We start from the raw sequence: 23449 nt of genomic DNA on the forward strand, positions 1-23449 counted from the left end.
TTCAATTTCTTTCCTCAATATGTTATAGTTTTCAGAGTACGGATCTTTCACAGGTTGGTTAGTTTTATTCCTAGGTATCTTACTACTTTTTGCGCAATTATAAATGAGATCATTTTCTTAATTTCTCTTTTGCTGCTTCATTACTAGTGTATAGAACTGGAATAGATTTCTCCACAATGATTTTGTATCCTGTGACTTTCCTGAATTGATATCAGTTCTAGTAGTTTTCTGGTGGAGTCTTTAGGGTTATCCATACAGAGCATTAAGTCTTCTACAAATAATGAAAGTTTTATTTCTTTCTTGCTGATTTGCATGTCTTTATTTTTTTGTTGCCTGATTGTTGTAGCTAGGACTACTGATACTATGCTAAATAACAGTGGTGAGAGAGGACATCCCTGTCTTGTTCTTGACTGTAAAGGAAAAGGGATACATACACCCTGATGTTTACTGCAGTGTTACCTACAATAGCCAAATTATGTAAACAGTCCAAGCGTCCATCAACCGATGAATAGATAGAGAAGATGTGGTGTATATACACAATGGAATATTACTCAGCCATCAAAATGAATGAAAATTTCCCATTTGCAATGATGTGGGTAGAACTAGAGTATTACATTAAGAGAAATAAGTCAGTCAGAGAAAGACAAACACCATATGATTTCACTCATGTGGAATTTAAGAAACAAAACAAACAAGCAAAGGGAAAAACAAGAGAGGCAAACCAAGAAACAGGCTCTTAACTACAGAGAACAAACTGATGGTTAACAGAGGAGAGATGGGTGGGGGGGAATGGGTGAAATAGGTGATGGGGAGTAAGAAGCACACTTGTTGTGTTGAGCACTGGGTGTTGTATGGCACTGCTGGATCACTGAATTTATACACCTGAAATTATAGTATACCATACATTAACTAATTGGAATTTAAATAAAAGCTTTAAAAAAATGAAGTAAAAATCCTTTACCAGTGTTCTGGATCTAATTTCCTCTACTGATTATTCCACCCTCCCACCCTGTCTTGAATCTCTTTTCTACTGGCTCCTTTTCATCCGTTGATAAACATGGTCTAGTCTAGTCTATCTGAAAATAATAAAGAAACTAATATTTTCCTTGGGCTTTACTTTGCCCTCCAGCTCTCATCTTTTTCTCTTATTCAGTGAAGTATTTCAATAATTTTCTATATTTTCTGCTTCCATGTTCTTATTTTTTTAAATATTTATTTATTTATTTATTTATTTTATTTATGTTGAGACCCACAGAGAGAGAGAGAGAAAGGCAGAGACACAGGCAGAGGGAGGAGCAGGCTTCATGCAGGGAGCCCGATGTGGGACTTGACCCCAGGTCTCCAGGATCACGCCCTGGGCTGAAGGTGGCACTAAACCGCTGAGCCACCCGGGCTGCCCCGTGTTCTTATTTCAAAGTATTCTTCCAATATGCCTTCTTCACCAGTGTCTCTACCAAAACCATTTTTTAACTAATTTGTGAATGCAGTGTATTCACTGCATTCACAAATTCAGTCTTTATCTTGTTTGATTTCTCAGTTGCAACAGAGATAACTCCTCCCTCTTTCTTTAAACACTTTCTCTTTGCCTTCTATTTAACTACACTTTTCCTATACATCCCCTACTACTCTGACTACTCTTACCCTACTGCTTAAAAAGCTCCTATTGTTGTCACTTTAAGGTAGAGTTCCTTAAGACTTAGTTCTTGGCTTTCTTTGCTCCTTTATATACTCCATGAACAATCTCTCTATATCAATGTCTTAAGATTTCCATTTAAGCAGATAGTTACCAAATCCTTATTTACTGCTATCTCTTAAGCTCTAGACCAATGTGTAACTGAGACATGTCTCATAGACACTTTAAATTTAATACATTCAAAATAACATTTCCAAAATAATCTTCCCCACAATCATGATGTCTCTTTTATTTTTTTAAAGATTTATTTATTTATTTTAGAGAGAGAGAGAGATAATGCCCAAGCAGGGGAAATGGCAGAGGGAAAAGGCAAGAGAGAAAGAATCCTTAACTAGACTACCCAGTGAGCATGGAGCCTGCCACCAGGCTTGATCCCAAAACCATCATGACCTGAGGTGAAATTGAAAGCTGGCCACTTAACTAACTGAGCTACCAAGGAGTCCCAATCATGTTCACTCTTCTAAATATACTGTAGTGTATTACTATTTATTGAGCATATAATTACAGGCCAAACATTGTACTAGGGACTGGGATTATAGCAGTGAACAAAACTCTCATGGCCCTTCCATGGGAGACAAACATTAAACAAATATACCAATAACTATAAAATCATAATTATAAATGCTGTTAAAAAACAAACTACTACCCACCCAGTGTGCAAGTCAGAAACATAGAAGTTACTCCTGTCTCCTTTATTTATCTTGGATATCAAACAATCACCAAGTTCTATTGATTCTTAATTCCTAAATATCTCTCAAATTCAACTACTGATTTCTACTTCCTCTGTTACCATCCAAGTGCAAGACATCATTGTCTTTAAGATTCCTGTAGCAGGCTTTTAACTGGCTTCTACTTCCAGTCTTGCTCTCTCTTATCCTTTAATTACACTGCAACCAACTAGAATGACTTGTTAAAAATGCTTAAAATATTGCAATATATTTTCACTGTCTTTAGGATAAAGTACTCCTAAACACTATTAAAAACCCTGGACACTACATATAAAATAAACCTAAGAACACTCTAAATGGCGGGAAAAAAGAAGGCATACTGGCCAAAGAACTCTGAATCCAAGAAATGACATGGTGGTGCATTCTCCACACTTTGTTTTTTCCCCTCATATATCCCAGACTTACAGGAAAAAAAAAAAAAAAAAAAGCTGACAAACCAGAAACATAGCAGGCACTGAGATAAAAACTCCAAAAAAAAAAAAAAAAAAGTCATTCTTTCTAACAAAAGGATTGGCAAGGGGCAGGCTAGCAACACACAAAACTTTTAGATAGTAGCCACTCTATTACAGCCAAACATTACGGAAAAATTGTAACCTCCAACTCAATCCCCATCCCCAAAGGCAAAAGCCAAATAAAGACCGTCCTCTCACCAGTGTATCAGACAAGGCTCAGTAGAAAGCCAGGACTTTCGTCTCCAGTGGGTGTACTTAACCCCCCACTTCATATTATGAGTAGCATGAATTCCACCCCTATCCAGCAGTAATGAAGCATCCCTCCTCCTCACCACTAGAGTAGTGTCAGAGGAGACCTAGTGGAGAGTCAGAACTTTCACCACTACCCAGTAGATAACAATAATCAATAGATGTCAACATCAAGATAACAGCAATTTTAGAACTATATGACAAAGTTGTTAAAGCAGCCATCATAAAAGTGCTTCAATGAACATTAAAAACATGCTTGATATAAATGAAAAAAGTATAAAATCTCCTCCCAAAGAAATAGTGTCTTAGTAAAGAACTATAAGATATAAAGAAGTACCAAGTGGAAATTTTAGAACTGAAAAATAAAACAAAATGAAACAAAAAGCTCAGTGGATGGGCTCAACAGAACAATGGAGGAAACAGAGGAAATAATAAGTAAACTTGAAAACAGAATAATAGAAATTACTCAATCTGAACAATAAAAAGAAAGTGGACTGAAAAAAAATGAACAGATGCCCAGGATCCACGTGACTATAATGAAAGATTTAGTGTTCATGTGATTGGAATCCCAGAAAGAAAGAAGAAGGTGAGGTTGCAAAGTGCTCAAAGAAATAATGGACAAAAATTTTCCAAATTTGGCGAAAACTCTAAACCTATAGGCTTAAGAAGCTGAACAAATACCAAATAGGATAAATATAAAATAATCTACACCAAGACATATAGTTAAATATCTGAAATTTGGGGATCCCTGGGTAGCTCAGCGGTTTAGCGCCTGCCTTTGGCCCAGGGCACGATCCTGGAGACCAGGGATCGAGTCCCACATCAGGCTCCCTGCATGGAGCCTGCTTCTCCCTCTGCCTGTGTCTCTGCCTCTCTCTCCCTCTCTCTCTCTCTCTGTGTGTGTGTGTCTGTCATGAATAAATAAATAAAATCTTTTAAAAAATATCTGAAATTTAATGCCAAAGAAAAACAGAAAAACGTTTGAAGGCAGTGAGAGAAAAATGACATTTTACCAATAAGAAAAACAAGGCAAATGACAATGGGTTTCTCACCAAAAATCATGGAGGCAGGAAGGAATTAGTGCAACAGTTTTAAAGGGATGAAAAGAAAGAACTATCAACCCCAAAACCTCTATCTGGCAAAAAATATCTGTCAGGAATGAGGGGAAAATGAAGATATTTTAAGAAAGGGAAAACTGAGGGTACACTTCAGAATTCTACCAAATACTCAAAGAAGAATTAAAACCAATTTACAGGGCAGCCCCAGTGGCTTAGTTGTTTAGAGTCACCTTCAGCCCAGGGCCTGATCCTGGAGACCCGGGATCGAGTGGGTCTCCCTGCATGGAGCTAGCTTCTCCCTCTGCCTGTCTGCCTGTCTGTCTGTCTCTCTGTATGTTTCTCTAATAAATAAATAAAACCTTTAAAAAAGGGGGGGAGTTTTAAAAAATAAATAAAACCAATTTACATAATCTTTTTCAGAAAATGGAAGGAGGAACACTGCCCAATACATTTGATGAAGCTAATATTGCTCTGATGCCAAAACTAGACAAAAAATGGAAAGCTATGGATCAATATTGTTCACTAATATAGGTGCAAAAGTCCTTAATAATACTAGTATATGGAATTAAGCCATATATATGAAAGAATTAAATGCCAAGACTATTCTAATTTCCTAGGAGTGTCATAACAAAGTACCATAAACTAGATGGCTTTAAACAACAGAAATTGGGCAGCACGGGTGGCTCAGTGGTTTAGTGCCACCTTCGGCCCTGGGCATGATCCTGGAGACCCAGGATCGAGTCCCACATCGGGCTCCCTGCATGGAGCCTGCTTCTCCCTCTGCCTGTGTCTCTGCCTCTCTCTTGTGTGTCTCTTATGAATAAATAAATAACATCTTTAAAAATATAAAATAAAATAAACAACAGAAATTTACTTTTCTCGTGGTTTTGGAGGCTAGCATTCAAGAATCAAGATGTCAGTAAGGTCATTCTCTGAGACTCTGGGCAGAATCTTGCCTTTCCTCTTCTTTGCTTTTCATGATGGCCATTGATCCTTGCGCTTCCAATCTGCGTCTCTGTCATCACACTGTGTTCTCTCTGTGGGTCTCAGTCTTTATGTGACTTTTTAATCTTCTTTTGAGGAGGCTAGCCATACTGGATAAGGGACTTTGCATTTGGAAACTGTTTCTTAGATATGACACAAAAGCACAAGTAGCAAAAGGAAATATACATTGGACTATATTGAAATTAGAAACTTTTGGGATCCCTGGGTGGCGCAGTGGTTTAGCGCCGGTCTTTGGCCCAGGGCGCAATCCTGGAGACCCGGGATCGAATCCCACGTCAGGCTCCTGGTGCATGCATGGAGCCTGCTTCTCCCTCTGCCTGTGTCTCTGCCTCTCTCTCTCTCTCTCTGTGACTGTCATAAAAAAAAAAAATAAAATAAAATAAAAAGAAATTAGAAACTTTTGTGCTGAAGGCAATACCATTAAGAAAGTGAAAAGACAACTGACAGAATGGGAGAAAATATTTTCAAATTGTATATCTAATGAGGGACCAGTATCCAAAATATATAAGGAATTACAACTCAATAATAAAAAGAAAAAGAACCCAAGTTAATAATGGCAAAGGGTCTGAATAGACTTTTCTCCAAAGAATATATACAAATAGGGATCCCTGGGTGGCGCAGCAATTTAGCGCTTGCCTTTGGCCCAGGGCGCGATCCCGGAGACCCGGGGTCGAATCCCAAGTCGGGCTCCCGGTGCATGGAGCCTGCTTCTCCATCTGCCTATGTCTCTGCCTCTCTCTCTCCCTCTCTCTCTCTGTGTGACTATCATAAATTAAAAAAAAAAAAGAATATATACAAATAGCAAAGACACATGAAAAGGTGTGCAACAGCATTAGCCATCAGACAAATACAGGTCAAAACCACAATGAGATACCACTTCACTCCCACAAGGGTGGCTGTAATAAAAAAAAAGACATTGATAAGTATTGGGGAGAATGTGAAGAAACTGAAATCCTCATATGTTGCTGGGGGGAATGTAAAAAATGGTTAAGTCCCTTTCAAAAACAGTTTGGCAGTCTCCCAAAGTTATATGTAAAGCTATCCAACAATTCTGCTCTTAGGTATACAACCAAGAGAGTTTAAAACTTATTTGCACACAAAAAAATGTGTACATCTGTAGCAGCATTATTCCTAATAGCTAAAAAGTGGAAACAACCCAAAGTCTATCTACTGAGAAATGCAAAAACAAAATCCAATATATCCATATATGGAATATTCTTCAACCATAAGTAATGAGGTTTGAATACATGCTAGAATATGGATAAACTTTGAAAACACTGTTAAGTGAAAGAAGCCAGTCACAAAAGAACACATATTGTATGATTACATCATATGAAGTGTCCCGAATAGGCAAATCTACAGAAACAGAACACAGTTGCCAGGGGCTGGGAGAGAGAGGAATGGGGAAAGAACTGCTAATAAATATGGAGTTTTCTTTTGGGGATGTTGAAATATTCTGGAAATAGATCGTTATTATCATTGTAAAACTTTATAAATACACCAAAACTATCAAATAGTACACTTTAAAATAAGTGTTAAATAGTGATGACACCAAATGCTGGGGAGCTATCAGAGAAACTCTTATGTTGCTAGTGGATATGGTCTAGCCACTCTGGAAAATTGTAGGCAGTTTCTTATAATACTGAATATGTAACTACCATACATCACAGCAATTTCACTTGGGGGCATTTATCCCAGAGAAATGAAAAGTTACGTTTACCAAAAACTTGTAAATGAATGTTGATAGGAGTTTTGTAATAGCCAAAACCTGGAAATGACCCAGAGGTTGTTAACCACCTTGCTCAAGCTCCAGAGAATTGAGCTTCAGGGAAAGAAGACTATCCCCAAAGATCATGTACTATATGATTCTGCTTATAGAGCATTCTTGAAATGATAAAATTACAGAAATGGAGAAGAGAATGGTGGTTAGTAGAGGTTAAGGAGATGTGAAAGCAGGAGGAAAGTAGATGTAGCTGTAAGAGGGATCCTTGTGGTATTGTTAATGTTCTGTATCTTATATCAACATATTTATCTCACTTGTGATATTGTACTATAGTTTTCAAAGATATTAACATTGCATGAAATGAGTAAAGAGTACATTAACTAGATCTCATCACATTATTTCTTAAAACTGCATGTTTATAATCAAAAAATTTAAAAAATTAATTAGAAAGTAATAGGTCATGACGATGAGACCACTGCACACCTATCAGAATGGTAAAAATCCAGAACATGGACAACACCAAGTGCTGGTGAGGATGTAGAGGAACAGGAACTCTCATTCATGGCTGGAGGGAATGCAAAATGGTACAGCCATTTTGGAAGACAGTTGAATGGCTTCTAGAAAATTAAAAATACTTACTGTGCAGCCCAGTGATTGTGCTTGGTATTTACCCAAAGGAATTGAAAACTTATGTCCATACAAACACTTGTACATGGATGTTTATAGCAGCTTTATTCATAACTGCCAAAATTTGGAAGAAACCAAAAATGTCCTTTTCTGGCAAATGGATAAACTGTGGTACATTCAGACAATGGAACATTATTCAGAGCTAAAACTAAATGAGCTATGAAGCCATGAAGAGACATGGAGGAACTTAAATGTGCATTATTAAGTGACAGAAGCCAATCTAAAAAAGCTACATACTATATAATTCCAACTATTGGACATTCTAGGAAAGAACTATGGAGACAGTAAAAAGATCAGTGGTTGCTAGAGGTTGAGGGGAGAGAGGGATGAGTAGGCAAAGCATAGAGGATTTTTAGGGCAGTGAAACTACTCTTTATGATACTATAAAGTATCAATGAAAACATGTCACTATACACTTGTCCAAACCTACAGGATGTATACTACCAAGAGTGACTGCAGACTTAAAGGTGATAATGATGCATCAATGTAAGTTTATCAATTTTAACAAGTGTGCCACTTTGGTGCCACTTTGGTGGGGGAAAGCAATAATGGGGGAGGCCATGCATGTGTGTATATATATGGAAATTCTCTGCACCTCCTGCTTAATTTTGCCTAAAACTGCTCTAAAAATGTTTATTTTTAAAAAGGTAAAACCATTAAAACATGAGAATAAAAAAGAAGAATTTTGTAAAATCTGAGTGGGAAAGGTAAGACAAAAAACATGAAGGCACCCAAAGAAAAAGGTATAAATTTGATTTATAAATGTTTTCAATTTCTGCATGGAAAGATCAAAATACAAATAATACGGTAGGCAAAATATTTGCAAAATTATAACACAAAATTCCAATTTCCTTGTTACATTAAAAGGTTGTATGTATTGCTACGGAAAAGCAACTGGTAGAGAAACACGAACGAGCCATTTTCAGAAATAAAAATATAAATATAAAAAGATGTCCAACCTCACGCATAATTAAAGAAATATACATTAAAACAATAACTAGATAACACTTTTCATCTATCAGATTGGCCAAAATATAAAGGTTTGTTAATTTTTATATGTTCAAAGGTGTGAAACAAACTGGCACAACTGAAATTTGTGTTCAAAAATCTGCACATAGATGTTTGTAGCAGTTTTATTGACAATTGCCAAAACTTGGGAGTAATCAAGATGTCCTTCAAAGGCTGAATATATAAAGTATGGTACATCCATACACTGTAATATTACTTAACACTAAAAGAAATGAGCTGTCAAGCCACAAAAAGACATGGAGGAATCTTAAAAACATATTAAGTGAAGCCAATCTTAAAAGGCTAAATGATTCTAACTACATGATGTCATAGAAAAGGAAAACTATGGTGACAGTAAAAATATCGGTTTGGGGTGACTGGGTGGCTCAGTCAGTTAAGTGTCTGCCTTCAGCTCAGGTCATGATCTCAGGGTCCTGGGATGGAGCCTCAGGTCAAGCTCCCTGCTCAGTGGGGAGCCTGCTTCTCCCTCTCCCCCTGCTTGCTCCTCTCCCTGCTCATGCTCATGCTCTCTGTCTCAAATAAATAAAATCTTAAAAAAAAAAATAGGTATCAGTTTTGCCAGGGATTGGAGGGATGGAGGAGGAAGAGTGCGGGATGAATAGGTGAAGCACAGGGTATTTTTAGGGCAGTGAAACTATTGTGTATGGTTTACAATTACTATTGTAATGGTGTATATGTGTTATTATACATTTGTCAAAACCCATAAAATGTACAACAGGAAGAGTGAACCTTAATGTAAACTATGGACCTTCAGTTAATAGTACTGTATCAGTGTCGGTTCATCAATTTTAAGAGATGTACCACACTAATATAAGATGTAAATAATTGGGGAAACTATGGTAGACTAGAGAGAGACATGCGAGAACTCTGTATTTTCTGATCAATTTCTCTGTAAGCCTCCAACTGTTCGAAAAGAATAAAGATCTAATTGAAAAAAGCAGGTCACCATTGAAGGATTTTTATGAACTAATTATTTTGAAAACTGTTAGAGAAAGATTTGATGTCTTTCCAATACACACTGAACCCCTAGGGAATCAAATAATAGAGGAAGTGTCTCATTATAGAGATATTCCCGCTAATCAGGAAGGCATGTTATGTTCATTTTGCAACACCTGATCAACATTCTATCTAGGTAATGAACATCACAGACTGCTCTATAAATACAAAAGTAAACACAACTAGGTGATCTATACTATCTTGACCAAAAAAAGAGACAAACATGAGTCTAATAAAGCCTCTCTAGATTCATCTATCAATATACAGGAAATAGAGAGGGCAGGAAAACATACTAAATGACATTATGAGGATACAGTCAGCAAAATCCATAGGTGTAAAACTATAGGTCAAATGACCAATTTCTTTGATAAATAAGCTTCAAGGGGTGGGGGAGAAGTGGAAGAAAACTCTTCAGATTAAAAGACTTACGAGTCAAATCAACCAATCTCAATGTGTGAACTTTATTTGGATCTTTGATTCATACAAACTCTAAATTTAAAAAAATTATTAGACAGTTGGAAATTTGAACAATGACTGGATATCTGAAGATAAACTAAAGAATTTTTATATTTGTATGTGTGGTGATATTGTGGTCATTTTTTTAAAAAGAGTTAAAGAGCTTCACACTGTAATATTTACAAACGAAATGAAAAAGTATCTGGGATTTAATTCAACATAAAATAGGAGAAAGGGGGAAGGGTGAGGGTTTGGGTGAAACAAGACTGGTCATTAGTAGATCACTGTTGTACTGGACATTAGGTACATAGGTCTATTACATTAATCTGTTTACTTTTTCACATGCTTGAAATCTTCCATGATAAAATTAATTTTATAAACAAGCAATACACACAGTTAAAAAAAACAAAAAAACAAGCAACAGGAAACAGTAGAGTATTGCTGTGAAACAAAACCTATGTGGGCTTTTTAATGATATAGCTAACTGTAGAGGAATTATTTTTGAACCCTGCTACTCTGTCTCCATGTCCATGCAATCACCAAACACTGCTGATTCTACTTCTAAATGAACACTTCTTCTTCTTCTTTTTTTTTTTTTTATTCATGAAAGAGAGAGAGGCAGAGACACAGGCAGAGGGAGAAGCAGGCTCCATGCAGGGAGTCCGATGTGGGACGCAATCCCGAGACTCCAGGGCGGTAGGGCAGGTGCCAAACCGCTGAGCCACCCAGGCGTCCCTAAATGAACACTTCTTTCAAACAAGTCCAAACTAAATTTGCCCTTTACCTAGTGCACTTCTACTTTAATCTACCTCCAAAACCAGTGCCAGAGTGTTTTAAAAAGACAAATTTAATCATACTCATCCTTTGCTTAAAATCCACAAATGCTTCTCACTGATCGTAGGAGAACAGCCAGCATTGTCAATACGTATACAGTTTAAGTCCTGCAGAGTCTGTTCCAATCCCATCTCACCTTGAGATGTTCTGTAGAAGGGCCTTACCTCTCTACACTCCAGCTACTTCTTGAACTTGCCATACTCATTCCCAGCTCAGAGCATCACACTTGCTGCTCCCTCTGCCTGGAATGCTGCTTCCCTGTGTACACACTCTTACCTTTCAGATCACACCTTAAATGCTACTTTCTCTTTTGGTCTAGGTGAGGTCAAATTTCTCACGGATTCGTAACAACTTGTCACAACTGAGAATTTAAAATTATCGAAGTTATTTATTTAATGTCTTGTCTTTCCTCCTATAATACAATCTCCAAGAGAGAAGGAAATAGGTCTTACTATATCCCCAAAGCCTAGCATTTTGTTCTGCACATAGTATAAAGTCAATAAATCTCCACTGAACTATAAATGACTGGTTTGATGAAGGAATAAATAAATGAATTTAAATATAATGCTGGTCAAATCACGAAAGAGAAATTATGTGCGCCATAATCACAATATTACCCAGTTAACCTTAATCATGTTAGTCATACTCCTACAAAAGATTTGCAGTGCTTCACTGTATAGGTATCGAAACAAACAACAGGAAATGAGTGAGAATGGCTACATTTCAAATCCAATTTACAGTCACTCACTGATACTCCAAAGTACTTAATAAAGAAACAGGGATGTACCTTCATATATCATCCACCTTTCAAAGGAGACAGACAGATATACAAATAAAAGTGCTGATTCAAGTTCCAACTTTGCTATTCAAGCAGAAAACTCAGATTCTCTGGAAGAGTAATAAAGACCATATGTACTAAAATTTTATATTTATATTAAATTATTTAAAACAGTCTATATACAGATTGCACACAGTCTCTTAACTCTTATAAAATGGGTGAATTTAACTAACCAAGTAAAATCAAAGCTTAAACATTTTAAAGATTAGATCTTCACAACTTTTAATTAAAGTTAATGAGAAAAAAAACTACAAACTCCTGAACCAAAATTTTATTTTAAATTATTCAGCTTTAGGGCATATGAAAATTTTTTATAATATATGACATGTAAAGATGTTAGCACATTGAACGATAGAAAATATTTTCATCCAACTTGTAAATCACTAATATGTTTATTTCTCCAGTGAAACAAATGCACAGTTCCCTTAAATCAACTTTGTCATGGAATATCAAGTAGGTTTAACATTTTTATATTATTGTTTAATAACTCCCTAATAAGGTTTTGAGTTTCTAGTCGACTTACACATAATATTTTTCTCAATGTATTGTATATTGTAGTTGCCTTTCCTCTCATCTCTGGTGGAACATATCTAATATCTAAATATTCAGGTAATTTAGATCTGGAATTGTACAGCATGTTAATAAAACTTTCAATGTCCTCAATTCCACTACTGCTTTGTCCTAGTGGTAATAGCTGGGATCTGTACATTTTTTGTAATTTATGTTCTGCTGCTTCTGCTAACGCAAGGCTTCGTTTTAGATGCTCTCTAGAGGCTCGAATGTCCTCTCTGTATTCTGGCTTGTGGCTTTCAGCAAGAGGTACCCGTTGTACCTGTGACCTAATATCTGAAATTTTTTTCAAAATGTCATCATTACTCAAAAGCTGTGGCTGTCTTACAAATGTTTGTAACTCAGGCTTGTTCACTTCATATTCACCTGAGAGCTGAGGAACGTCTTCTGGTTCTGTGATGGTATCCAAGTCAGTGTACCTATTTAAAGAGGTGACAGACGGATGGGCTGAGGTGGCATCTGGACTTATGTAGTCTTTGGTAATAGCAGGCCATGGCTTTGGTTCCTCAGTTGGTTTTGTTTCTGGCTCTGGCTTTGGCTCTGGCTCTTTTATAATATAAGGTTCCTCTGTGCGTAAAACAACAGAAACATTATTTGGTTTAATTGACCAGAATGCTGTAACTTCGGTAGGTTTTCTCTTGCTTACTTCCAGTGTGAAGCCTCCAGTAGGGGAAGCTGTGGTTTCTTCACCGGCAGGATTTATTAAAACATCATTTTCAGTTGAAGAGTCTCCATGTGTGATTATCTCCTTTAATTTTGATACCTTCGGTCCTATAGAATAAACATTATTTGGAGACTTTGATTTTTTCTCATGACCTGGCTCCTTCGTAGGAACACTCAGTATTAGGTTCTGTAAAACTTCTACATAATGATTTAAGTTTTGTTCTTCGTCAGGCGTCACGGTTATGCCTTAAGGAAAAAAAAATCAAACAGTAAATAACACTTAATATTATATATAACATATTAACAGAATTACTGACCTAAATTGACTTCATATGCTATCACTTAAAAGTTAAGATTAAAAAAAGAAAGTACCTTGCCTTTGACTCAGTTGATTCCCACTTAAGTAAAAAAAAATTTTTTTTTCAGATTAACAAAACAGATGAACAAGATTAGTGCAAAAGTTGCATGTTAACACAATTCTCTGTATTTTTTTTGCTTTTACTCTTCCATATGATTCAGTAGGCAGATTATTAAAACAAAATTCTTTATTATATCCTTCACCACAGTGGTGTGCTAGAATTGGTTCATACTGCCTCACCAAAACCAGTCATTAAATTTTTAAGGAATTTTGTGAGCCAAATGTTAAACATAGACATTATTTAAAATAATTTTAATTTACAATTAAAATACACTGTATTCAAAATAAAGGTAACAAATATCCAAAATTCATCACTTCTTATTCTTTTGTCATTTTACTATTACCTATGGTCTTGAAGTTATTTACATCTAGTGTAGATGTACGGTAGAGATGCTATGTAATAGTGTACCACTCTTTATCTCTTTCTATGTCCCTGTTCAGTAACACCAAATACATACCCTGAAATCAACTATGGTGGGAGTATTTACGTCATGTGAATAGACAAATGCTATAAATCTGGGCTTACCAGTCCCTCCAAAAAGCCAGTTGTTGATCATTTACCAGTATACTACTGCCTTCAACCCAGCAAAGATCTAACTATGGGGGACGCCTGGGTGGCTCAGTGGTTGAGCATCTGCCTTTGGCTCAAGATATGATCCCAGGATCTGGGGATCAAGTCCCACATCAGGCTCCCTACAAGGAGCTTGTTTCTCCCTTTGCCTGTGTCTCTGCCTCTGTGTGTCTCTCAGGAATAAATAAATAAAATCTTAAAACAAACAAACAAACAAACAAAAAAACAGATCTAACAATGGCCTGTGGGTCATATCTGATGTGGAAATGTTAGGGTTCAGAGCAAACAGTCAAGAAAGAGTTCTTGAGATCTATTTGGTGCAAAAGGTGGTTTAATTAAAGCACAGGGACAGCACCCATGGGCACAAATTGCTCCACTGGGATTTTGAGGGGTGGCTGATTATAAAGTGTCAAGTTGGAAGGGGGTTAGGGATAGTATAAGTCTTTAAGGAATTTGGAAGGAAGGTTTCCAGGACTTTGAAGGGGCTAGCTATTGTTAGGAAAAGATCATTTATTACTATCTAGTAAAACCTTAGCCATGAGACCCTTCAGATGTATTATGAGTGGGCCATACACATGAAGGATGATGGCTAACATATATCTTGCGGAGGGCGGGTGGGCGGGGGGGGGGGAGAGTAAGTTTCCAAAGGAACTATTATTATATGTTAAAGGAGACTTAGAGGAGGCAGGGATAATGTTAAGCTAAGATTGCCTTTTGCCCTTAGCAAACTATCAACATCAAGGGAATTGAGTTCCTGGAGGGAAGTCACTCTGCCAGTCTCAAGGACTTGTGAATGGGCTGTAAGTTGTAAGGAAATTTAATTTTTTTCTTTTGCCTTTATTTCCCACCTAGTTGTTTTGTAAATAAAGTTTTATTGGAACCCAGCCAGTCTTGCCCATTTGTTCATGTATTATTTATGACTGCTTTGGGTTGTAACATTAGAATTGAGTAGTTGCAACAGAGACCATAGGGTGTACAAAGCTGAAAATACTATCTGGCCCTTTACAGAAAAAGTTTGCCAAATTCCTGGTCTAAACCATCAACATTTAACTCTTAAAACAAAATGGCAGTTCTACTTATACTGGTATTTTGCTGCTTCTGAGTGGTTGGTGAAGCCAACATGGAAAAGCAAAAAAGATTTTTGAATAAGATATTCTGAAACTCTGCTCAACTCCCCTCTCCTAAGATAGTTTTTAATTTTAATTGCTGTTCTTTTGTATTACATGTCATTTTGAAATAATTTTGCCACTATCAAGGATATAAATTGACTTAATTCAAGAAAATAAGTCCCATTTTACCAAACTCTAATGCATAACTCCTACCTAAATCCTCCCTCTCCAGGCAAAATTGAAAGTATTTTTTTAATTTAAAAAATTTCTTAATGAGAACTAAACTATGAGGCAAAGTGATAGTGGAAAGATGCCAGACTTGTTTGGAGAGCTAGATTCTAAAAATAGATTCTGCATTTTATGTTGTTATGCTTAGAAAAGCCTTGCATACATCAAGATCCATACAATGATGATAGGCGAAAAAAGGAGGTAGATTTTGATATATTATTACTATTGTAATAATTTTCTTAAAATCACCTTCACATTATCATGCATTTTGTCTATGAATTGTGGAATTGTAAAAATGGACTAGAAGGCTAACATACCTAACCCTTGTAGGTTATTGCTTATTTTGTGCCAGTCTCTGCCTATCCCTTAGTAAGGCCGAAGGCTAGAAATGCCTGGTGGCACTCACCTGGGCCCTGGAGTGAGCTACCCACAGATATTCCCCCTTTTCAAATCAATGTTACAACTGGGCTGACCCCATGTGGTTCTTATTATGATTGCAAGACCCCCTTCAGCAACAACTCTCAGGAAACTTTGAAAAATAAAGGTTTATTATTTATAAGACCTGGAAATTACATAGCACACCTGTGGCCACACAGTGGGAGGTGGAGGGAGATGGAGGAAGAAAAACAGAGAGGAGAGAGAGGGAGACAGAGAGAGAGAGAGAGAGAGAGAGAGACAGAGAGAGCCAGCCCACGCAGGCGCCCGGAAAGCAGAGGAGCCAGAGACAGTGACAGAGAGAGGGTGGTGGGAGATAGAGAGTGCATATGGGCCAAGAGTTCTCCTTTTATTAGGGTCAAATGTGGGGGCCCTAGGGTTCACTCTTTATTGATGAATTTAAAACATAAGAGCATGAATTTGAAGCTCAGGAAGAGGAAAAAAACACCTGGCCAAAAAGTCAGTTATCAAAATCAATTAATAAGATCTCCAAAACAAAGGAGCCTCAGTAGGGAGAGGTGGCCCGGCTCTTTATCTAGGCAAGTGGCTGGCAACGTGTTTAAGCTTTGACATGGACAGCTCTTTGAAATGAATGCCTCTACAATCAAAGCTTAAGTTTGGCACTAGCATTACAAAACAAACAAACAAACAAAACAAAAAACAAAAACCCCACAACCCTCAGAGTTTATACTACATTGCCTCTGAGGAGAGGAAATGAGATTAAAGTTGATCATTAAAGGGAACTTGACACTTACTTATATATATTTTACTCTCTAAAAATACACAAGCACACACTCCCAATCGCTTACTATAGTAAACCTTTAAAACTCACATTTTAAAAAGGAAAATAGCTTATGTATGTATTTTCATAGGTATGTAACGCATTGTCCTGAATCTATCTCATAGGTCTGTAACACAGTGTCTTGAATCTATATAATGCATTGTTCTTCCTCCAGGTTTTCCTGGAGGAAAATATTAAGTAAAATAAATATGTAGCAGTGAAAAATTTTTTTTGATCCTGGTCCTGCCTGTATCACTTTCTAGCATCATAACCTTGGGAATTACTTAATTTCTCTCAACATTTACTTAACTATGAAATTAAGATACTACATCTGCCCTTTAGAACCAAATAAATTAGATCTTGAAAAACTCCTTAAAAGCCCTTGAAAGAAAAATAAGTAAAAGCTCTTTAAAGATAACTGCTGAAATTTCTCATCTTAAAATATAAAGTTAAATCCCTCAAATTAAAAAATATACATATTAAAAATATGCCTTGGATCCTATCTATAAAAAACACTAGAAGCTTTCCTGATAAAGACAGAATAAGGGCAGCCCAGGTGGCTCAGTGGTTTAGCGCTGCCTTCAGTCCAGGGTGTGATCCTGGAGACCCGAGATCGAGTTCCACGTTGGGTTCCTGCATGGAGCCTGCTTCTCCCTCTGCCTGTGTCTCTGCCCTCCCACCTCTGTCATTCATGGGTAAATAGATAAAATCTTTATATATATATATATATATATATATATATATATATATATATATATATATAAATATAGAATAAGATCAGGATACTAATATCTCCATTACTATTTAACATCGTGTTGAAGGTATTAGTCAATGTAATTAGACAATGGAAAATAACTGGAAGCATGAGAATTGGGAAGAAAAAGGTTAAACTATGTTTATGTATAGATGATACAAATAGATATCTAGACAACACAAAAGAATCCTTTGAAAAGCTACTATAAGGAGTAAGAGAATTTAATTTAGTAAAGTAGCAAGTTATAAAATCAACATACAAAAATCAATATACAAATATAAACCAGTTAAAAGATGATATTTTGATAACAAATAATGAAAGTATCTAATCATAAGTTTAAAAAGACATGTCCAAAATCTATAGGAGTAATTACATTAGGCTAAATATAGGCATCCAGAGATCAGGTTCTAATCCCTGGAACCTGTAAATGTTGTCTTATAAGAAAAAAGGGCTTTTGCAGATGTGATTAAATTAAGGATCTTGACAGATTATCCTAGACTATCTCATTAGACTGTAAATCCAATCATGAACATTTTTATAAGAGAGAGACAGAGGTTGGACACACAGAAGAGGTGGGGGTAATATGGATGAGGAGGCAAAGATCAGAGTGAAGGGGTCATAAAACATGGAATGCTGGCAACTACCAGAAGCTAGACGAGTCAATCAAAATATTGTCTTTTAGAGTTTGCAGAAGGAACACAGCTCTGTTTTACCTTGATTTTGGCTACAGTGAAACTGATTTTAGACTTACAGCCTCTAAAACTATGAGAAAATAAATTTCTGTTATTTTGAGTCACCAGGTCTATGGTAATTTGTTATAGCAGCCACAGAAAACTGATAAAGGAATGTAAGCTTTAGTAAATGGAAAGATATACCTTGTTCTTAGACAAGAAGATTCAATATCATAAAGATGCTTAGATGTCATATTTTCCCTGTTAATGTGTACAGTTAATATGCTTCTAACAAAATATCATTAATTGTTTTCTGGAATTAGAGAAAAGTTCATCTGGAAGGAAAAATGAGTAAGAATAGCCAAAAAAAATAGGGACTAGCCCCAATAGATATTAAAATATCTATTATAGGTGCCTCTGTTATAAAAATAGTATAGCATTGCACATGAATATACAGAAGAATAGAACAAAATAGGAAATACAGAAACAGACGCAACTGCATATGGAAAAATAGCTCTGAGGGAAGTTTCAATTTATAAACTTATTCTAAGAAATGAAGAAGCCACCTATAATTATAAATGTGACATTTGCAATGATTATCAATATCAATGATTATTTATATCACAAAAAGATATATATCAGACATTATGTATTTCCTGATAAAATAACACAATACCACCTATGAAGCAGTCTTGCAAAAATGGTCAAAACCTGATTCTAACAGGTCTCTCTAGATCTAACTAACAATATGCTGAAAATGCCTGGGACAGCAAAGGAAGATATATACTAGACCACAGGGATATAATCAGCAAAATCTAGACTGTGGGAAACTATAAGACATCTGACCCAATTTCAACAATTATACTGCAAGGACAAAAATAGAGATTAAGGAGGAAAATAATTAAAATGGAATTAAAAGATACATCAATGAATTACATGTATGAATCTTATTTGAGTCCCACTTCAAGCAAACAAACTAGAAGAGGGAGAATCAGGGCAGTTTGAACACTGGCCAGATATTTGCTAATACTAAGGAATTATTATCTTTTTAGGAGAAATTCTCGGTGTTATTGTGTTTACTTATATTTCAGTGCTTCATTTTAAAATATTTACTGATGAAATTATGCAATGTATAGAATTTGTTTCTAAAGGAATTCAAGTCTGAGAAGTTGGGAAGGGGGACCAGGAATGTGAAGGGGAAAGGACCATGAGTGGACATATCAATGAAACAAAATTAATTATGGGTTAGTAGCTGAAGCTGGTTATAGATACATGCAGATTATACCACTCTTCCTACTTGTGTATATATTTTAAGTTTTTCCGTAATAAAATTTTTTTATGTCTGTTTTGGAAAAATTTTAATTCTGGGTCACTTTTCACATGCACATCTAAAATCTGTAGTCAACAAAGTCTTAAATGCTTTCAAAAAGGCATTGCCATTAGATTACAGGCTGCTAAACATTCCATTTTTAATCATTTAGCTTCATCCCTCTCAGAGCAGTAAAGAGGACACCCAGTTTACTATTAGGTAAATTAGATTGTCAAAGGACAGAAAAAGGAGATCCTTTCTGCTGGCTGATTCCTAAAAAAAATTGAAGTACTCATTATCCCTTTATACGTTACTTAGGCAACATTAAAAAGCCTGTTCATGGCTGTGCAACAATACAGCACCCTATCTTCTACCTTGTTTTTCTTCTCTTCTTCATGGACTCTTTGTCTCCATATTGTTTTTTTTTTAATTTATTTATTCATCACACACACACACACACACACACACACAGAGAGAGAGAGAGAGAGAGAGAGAGAGAGAGAGAGAGAAGCAGGCTCCATGCAGGGAGCCCAATGCAGCACTCGATCCTCGGTCTCTAGGATCACGCCTGATGCTGAAGGCAGGTGCTAAACCGCTGAGCCACCCAGAGATCCTGTCCATATTGTTCTAGTGTTGAATTTATTTTCTCCTCACACACTTCCCACCTCCTACTTATATACCTCTACATACTTCATACTGACTTCTCAGTTCCACTAATCAGGACTGTTCTTGCCAATCAATTTGATCTTTATACAAATGTTTGCAGGTAAGGTAGTAAAAGATAGTCAAGCCTCAAATGTCCTGACAAATAGCCTTGGCCAGTATGAAAACCTGCTTTTTCCCATTCTTTAGAAGTTACTAGAAAGATGAACAAAATTCAAATTCTTACAAAGACCAGACTACTCTGCTAGAAGTTGAGTTTCTATACTTTGGATATGTGTAGTTTACATTGGTGTGCTTTATAATATCCCTATCTTTACCAGCTATTGATCCAACCAAACAGCCAATGTCTCAGAATGTGGGTAAGACAAGAACCCCTTCCGCCTTAAGAAACTGTAATGTTGCTTTTCAGTGCCTCTAGTAAGCAGGATGGCTCCCTCATAAGTAGGCTTAAGGTTTAACAAGAATCACAGATATGGATGTCATAGATGTGTTTGAGACTGTCTGCACTTCTCTTCTTGAAACAATACAGGGAGAATTAGTCACATGACAGGACTAATAAGAAAGTTAACAAATTTGTAAAACAAATGTAGGAAAAAAAGTGGCATGAAATCTGAAGGGGAAAATTGGAAGACAGTGATTGAAAAGACCATAATAGCTCTGAGCAATTACTATGTGCCAGCCATTGTACTACGGGCTTTGAATGTGGAGGGTTTTTATAAAGAGGAAAATGAGGACACTTAGAAAGGATAAGTAATTTGCCTAAGATTATATTTGATTTGTAGGTGGTAATAATGGCATTCAAACAGAGGCTTATTTCAAAGCAGGTACACATAACAATTACACAATATTGTCATAAAAAGATGACACAAGGATTGTGGCAAAATAGAACCGCCACAAAAAAAAATGTCCTGAAGGAATACAACCCTCTTAAAATACATGTAAATATTAAAATACAATCAATCAACATGTAAATAAAATGTGAAATTTTGCTCTGCTGTCAACTGGATGAAAATCTCTTTAATATATTAAGATGTATTTAGAATTTTTTAAAAACTGATCCAAAAAAAAAAATAAAAAAAATAAAAAAAATAAAAAAAAATAAAAAAAAAATAAAAACTGATCCAAAAACTTTTTCCACTTTTTAAAAATTTTTATTTAAATTCCAGTGTAATATTAGTTTCAGGTATACAATATAGTGATTCAACACTTCCATACAGTACCTGGTGCTCATCATGACAAGTGCACTCCTTAATCCCCAACACCTATATCACCAATCCCCCACCCACCTCCCCTCTGGTAACCATCAGTTTGTTCTCTATGGTCTGTTTCTTGGTTTGCATCTCTCTCTCCTCCCTTTGCTTGTTTATTCCTTAAATTCCACATACGAATGAAATCATATGGTATTTGTCTTTCTGACAATTTACTTCATTCAGCATAATGCTCTATAGCTCCATCCATGTCATTGCAAATGGCAAGATTTCATTTTTTTTTATAGCTGAGTTATATTCCATTGTATATATAAATACCACCTTTACCCATTCATCTGTTGATGGGACACTTAGGCTGTTTACATAATTTGGCTATTGTAGATAATGCTGCTATAAACATCGGGGTGCATGTACCTCTTCAAATTTGTATTTTTGTATCCCTTGGGTATATAGTGCAATTGCTGGATTGTAGGGTAGTTCTATTTTTAACTTTTTGAGGAAACTCCATACTATTTCCCACAGTGGCTACACCAGTTTGCAACCCCACCAACAGTGCAAGAGGATTGCCTTCCCCACATTCTTGCAAACACCTGTTGTTTCTTTGCTGATTTTAGTCATTCTGACAGTTGTGAAGTGGTATCTCACTGTAGTTTTGAATTGCATTTTCTTGATGATCAGTGTTGATGAGCATCTTTTCATGTGTCTGTTGGCCATCTTATGTCTTCTTTGGAAAAATATCTAAAACTGATCCAAATTTGATATTTTTGTTACTACAAAGTGTGGGCAGAAACTGACAGTCAATGATATATAATATATTCACTTCACACAGAAGCAAAAAGTAACTTAGTTTTGAGTTTATTTTGAGGAAAATAATAAAATCTGATTTAAAATGAGTGATGCAATATAAAACTTCAATCAACAATGCAATACAAAACTTCTGTTTAAAATAAGTATTTCCGGAGGAGGGGCAAGATGGTGGAAGAGTAGGGTCCCCAAATCACCTGTCCCCACCAAATTACCTAGATAACCTTCAAATTATCCTGAAAATCTACGAATTCGGCCTAAGATTTAAAGAGAGACCAGCTGGAATGCTACAGTGAGAAGAGTTCGCGCTTCTATCAAGGTAGGAAGACGGGGGAAAAAATAAAAAAAGAAACAAAAGGCCTCCAAGGGGGAGGGGCCCCGCGAGGAGCCGGGCTAAGGCCGGGGCGAGTGTCCCCAGGACAGGAGAGCCCCGTCCCGGAGGAGCAGGAGCTGCACCAACCTTCCTGGGCTGAAAGGCCTCGCAGGGAGTTGGAGCAGGACCCAGGAGGGCGGGGATGCCCTCGGGCTCCCTGGGACAGTAACAGAGGAACTGCGCCCCGGGGGAGTGCGCCGAGCTCCCTAAGGGCTGCAGCGCCCACGGCGGGACCCGGGAGCAGCTCGGAGGGGCTCGGGCGGCGGCTCCGCGGAGAGGGGGCTGCGCGGCCCGGGAGCAGCTCGGAGGGGCTCGGGCAGAGGAAGAGGCTCCGCGGAGGGGGCTGTGCGGCCCGGGAGCAGCTTGGGGGGCCTCGGGCGGCGGCTCCACAGAGGAGGCTGTGCGGCCCGGAGCAGCTCGGAGGGGGCTGCGGGGCGGGAGCGCGAATCCAACAGCGCAGGCCCCGGGAGCACAGGGCGCCGGGACACAGCCCAGGATCCGGCCTCCCCCCGGGAGAGGCAGAGGCCGGGAGGGCCCAGGTCCTCCGGAGGGCCCAGGACAGCGAGGACACTCCTGCCCCGAGCTGAGCAGATAAGCGGCCCCGCCCCGGAGCATCCAGGCCCTGCAGACGGAGAGCTCCGGAGTTACTGCGGGAGCTGAATCCAGGGCTCCAGAGCTGGCCCCGCCACCGCGGTTGTTCCTCCTGGGGCCTCACGGGGTAAACAACCCCCACTGAGCCCTGCACCAAGCAGGGGCGGAGCAGCTCCCCCATGTGCTAACACCTGAGAATCAGCACAACAGGCCCCTCCCCCAGAAGACCAGCTAGAAGGACAACAAGCTCCAGGGGAAGTCAAGGGACTTAAAGTCTACAGAATCAGAAGATACTCCCCCGTGGTTTTTTTTGTTTGTTTGTTTGTTTGTTTTTTTTTATTGCTTTTTGATTTGTTTGCTTCCCCCACCCCTTTTTTTCCTTTCTTTCTTTTTCTTCTCTTTTTTCCTGTTTTTCCTTTTTTCTTTTTTCTTTTTCTCTTTTCTTTCCTTTTTTTTTCTCTCCCTTTTTCTCCTTTTCCCAATACAACTTGTTTTTGGCCACTCTGCACTGAGCAAAATGACTAGAAGGAAAACCTCACTTCAAAAGAAAGAA

The 23449-nt window shown here is 37.4% G+C and overlaps 1 protein-coding gene across 2 annotated transcripts in view; it reads right to left on the minus strand.

The window, feature by feature from the left end:
• Window positions 1–8412: 8412 nt before the first annotated feature.
• SPESP1 (sperm equatorial segment protein 1) overlaps window positions 8413–23449 on the minus strand; it is a 35626-nt gene continuing 20589 nt past the window's right edge. Inside the window, exons 1-2 of one of the 2 annotated variants that reach the window (XM_055320277.1) lie at window positions 21719–21862; window positions 8413–13227 (exon numbers count right to left, since the gene is read on the minus strand). In XM_055320277.1, coding sequence (XP_055176252.1) covers window positions 12188–13227; window positions 21719–21842 — 1164 coding nt within the window. In that variant the 5' untranslated portion in view covers window positions 21843–21862 and the 3' untranslated portion in view covers window positions 8413–12187. Of the gene's footprint in view, window positions 13228–21718; window positions 21863–23449 lie in introns of those variants that run through there. The other variant, XM_055320278.1, reaches the window with a different exon arrangement.

The sequence above is a fragment of the Nyctereutes procyonoides genome, unplaced genomic scaffold, assembly GCF_905146905.1.
Source record: "Nyctereutes procyonoides isolate TBG_1078 unplaced genomic scaffold, NYPRO_anot_genome, whole genome shotgun sequence".
Classification (NCBI taxonomy): Eukaryota; Metazoa; Chordata; class Mammalia; order Carnivora; family Canidae; genus Nyctereutes; species Nyctereutes procyonoides.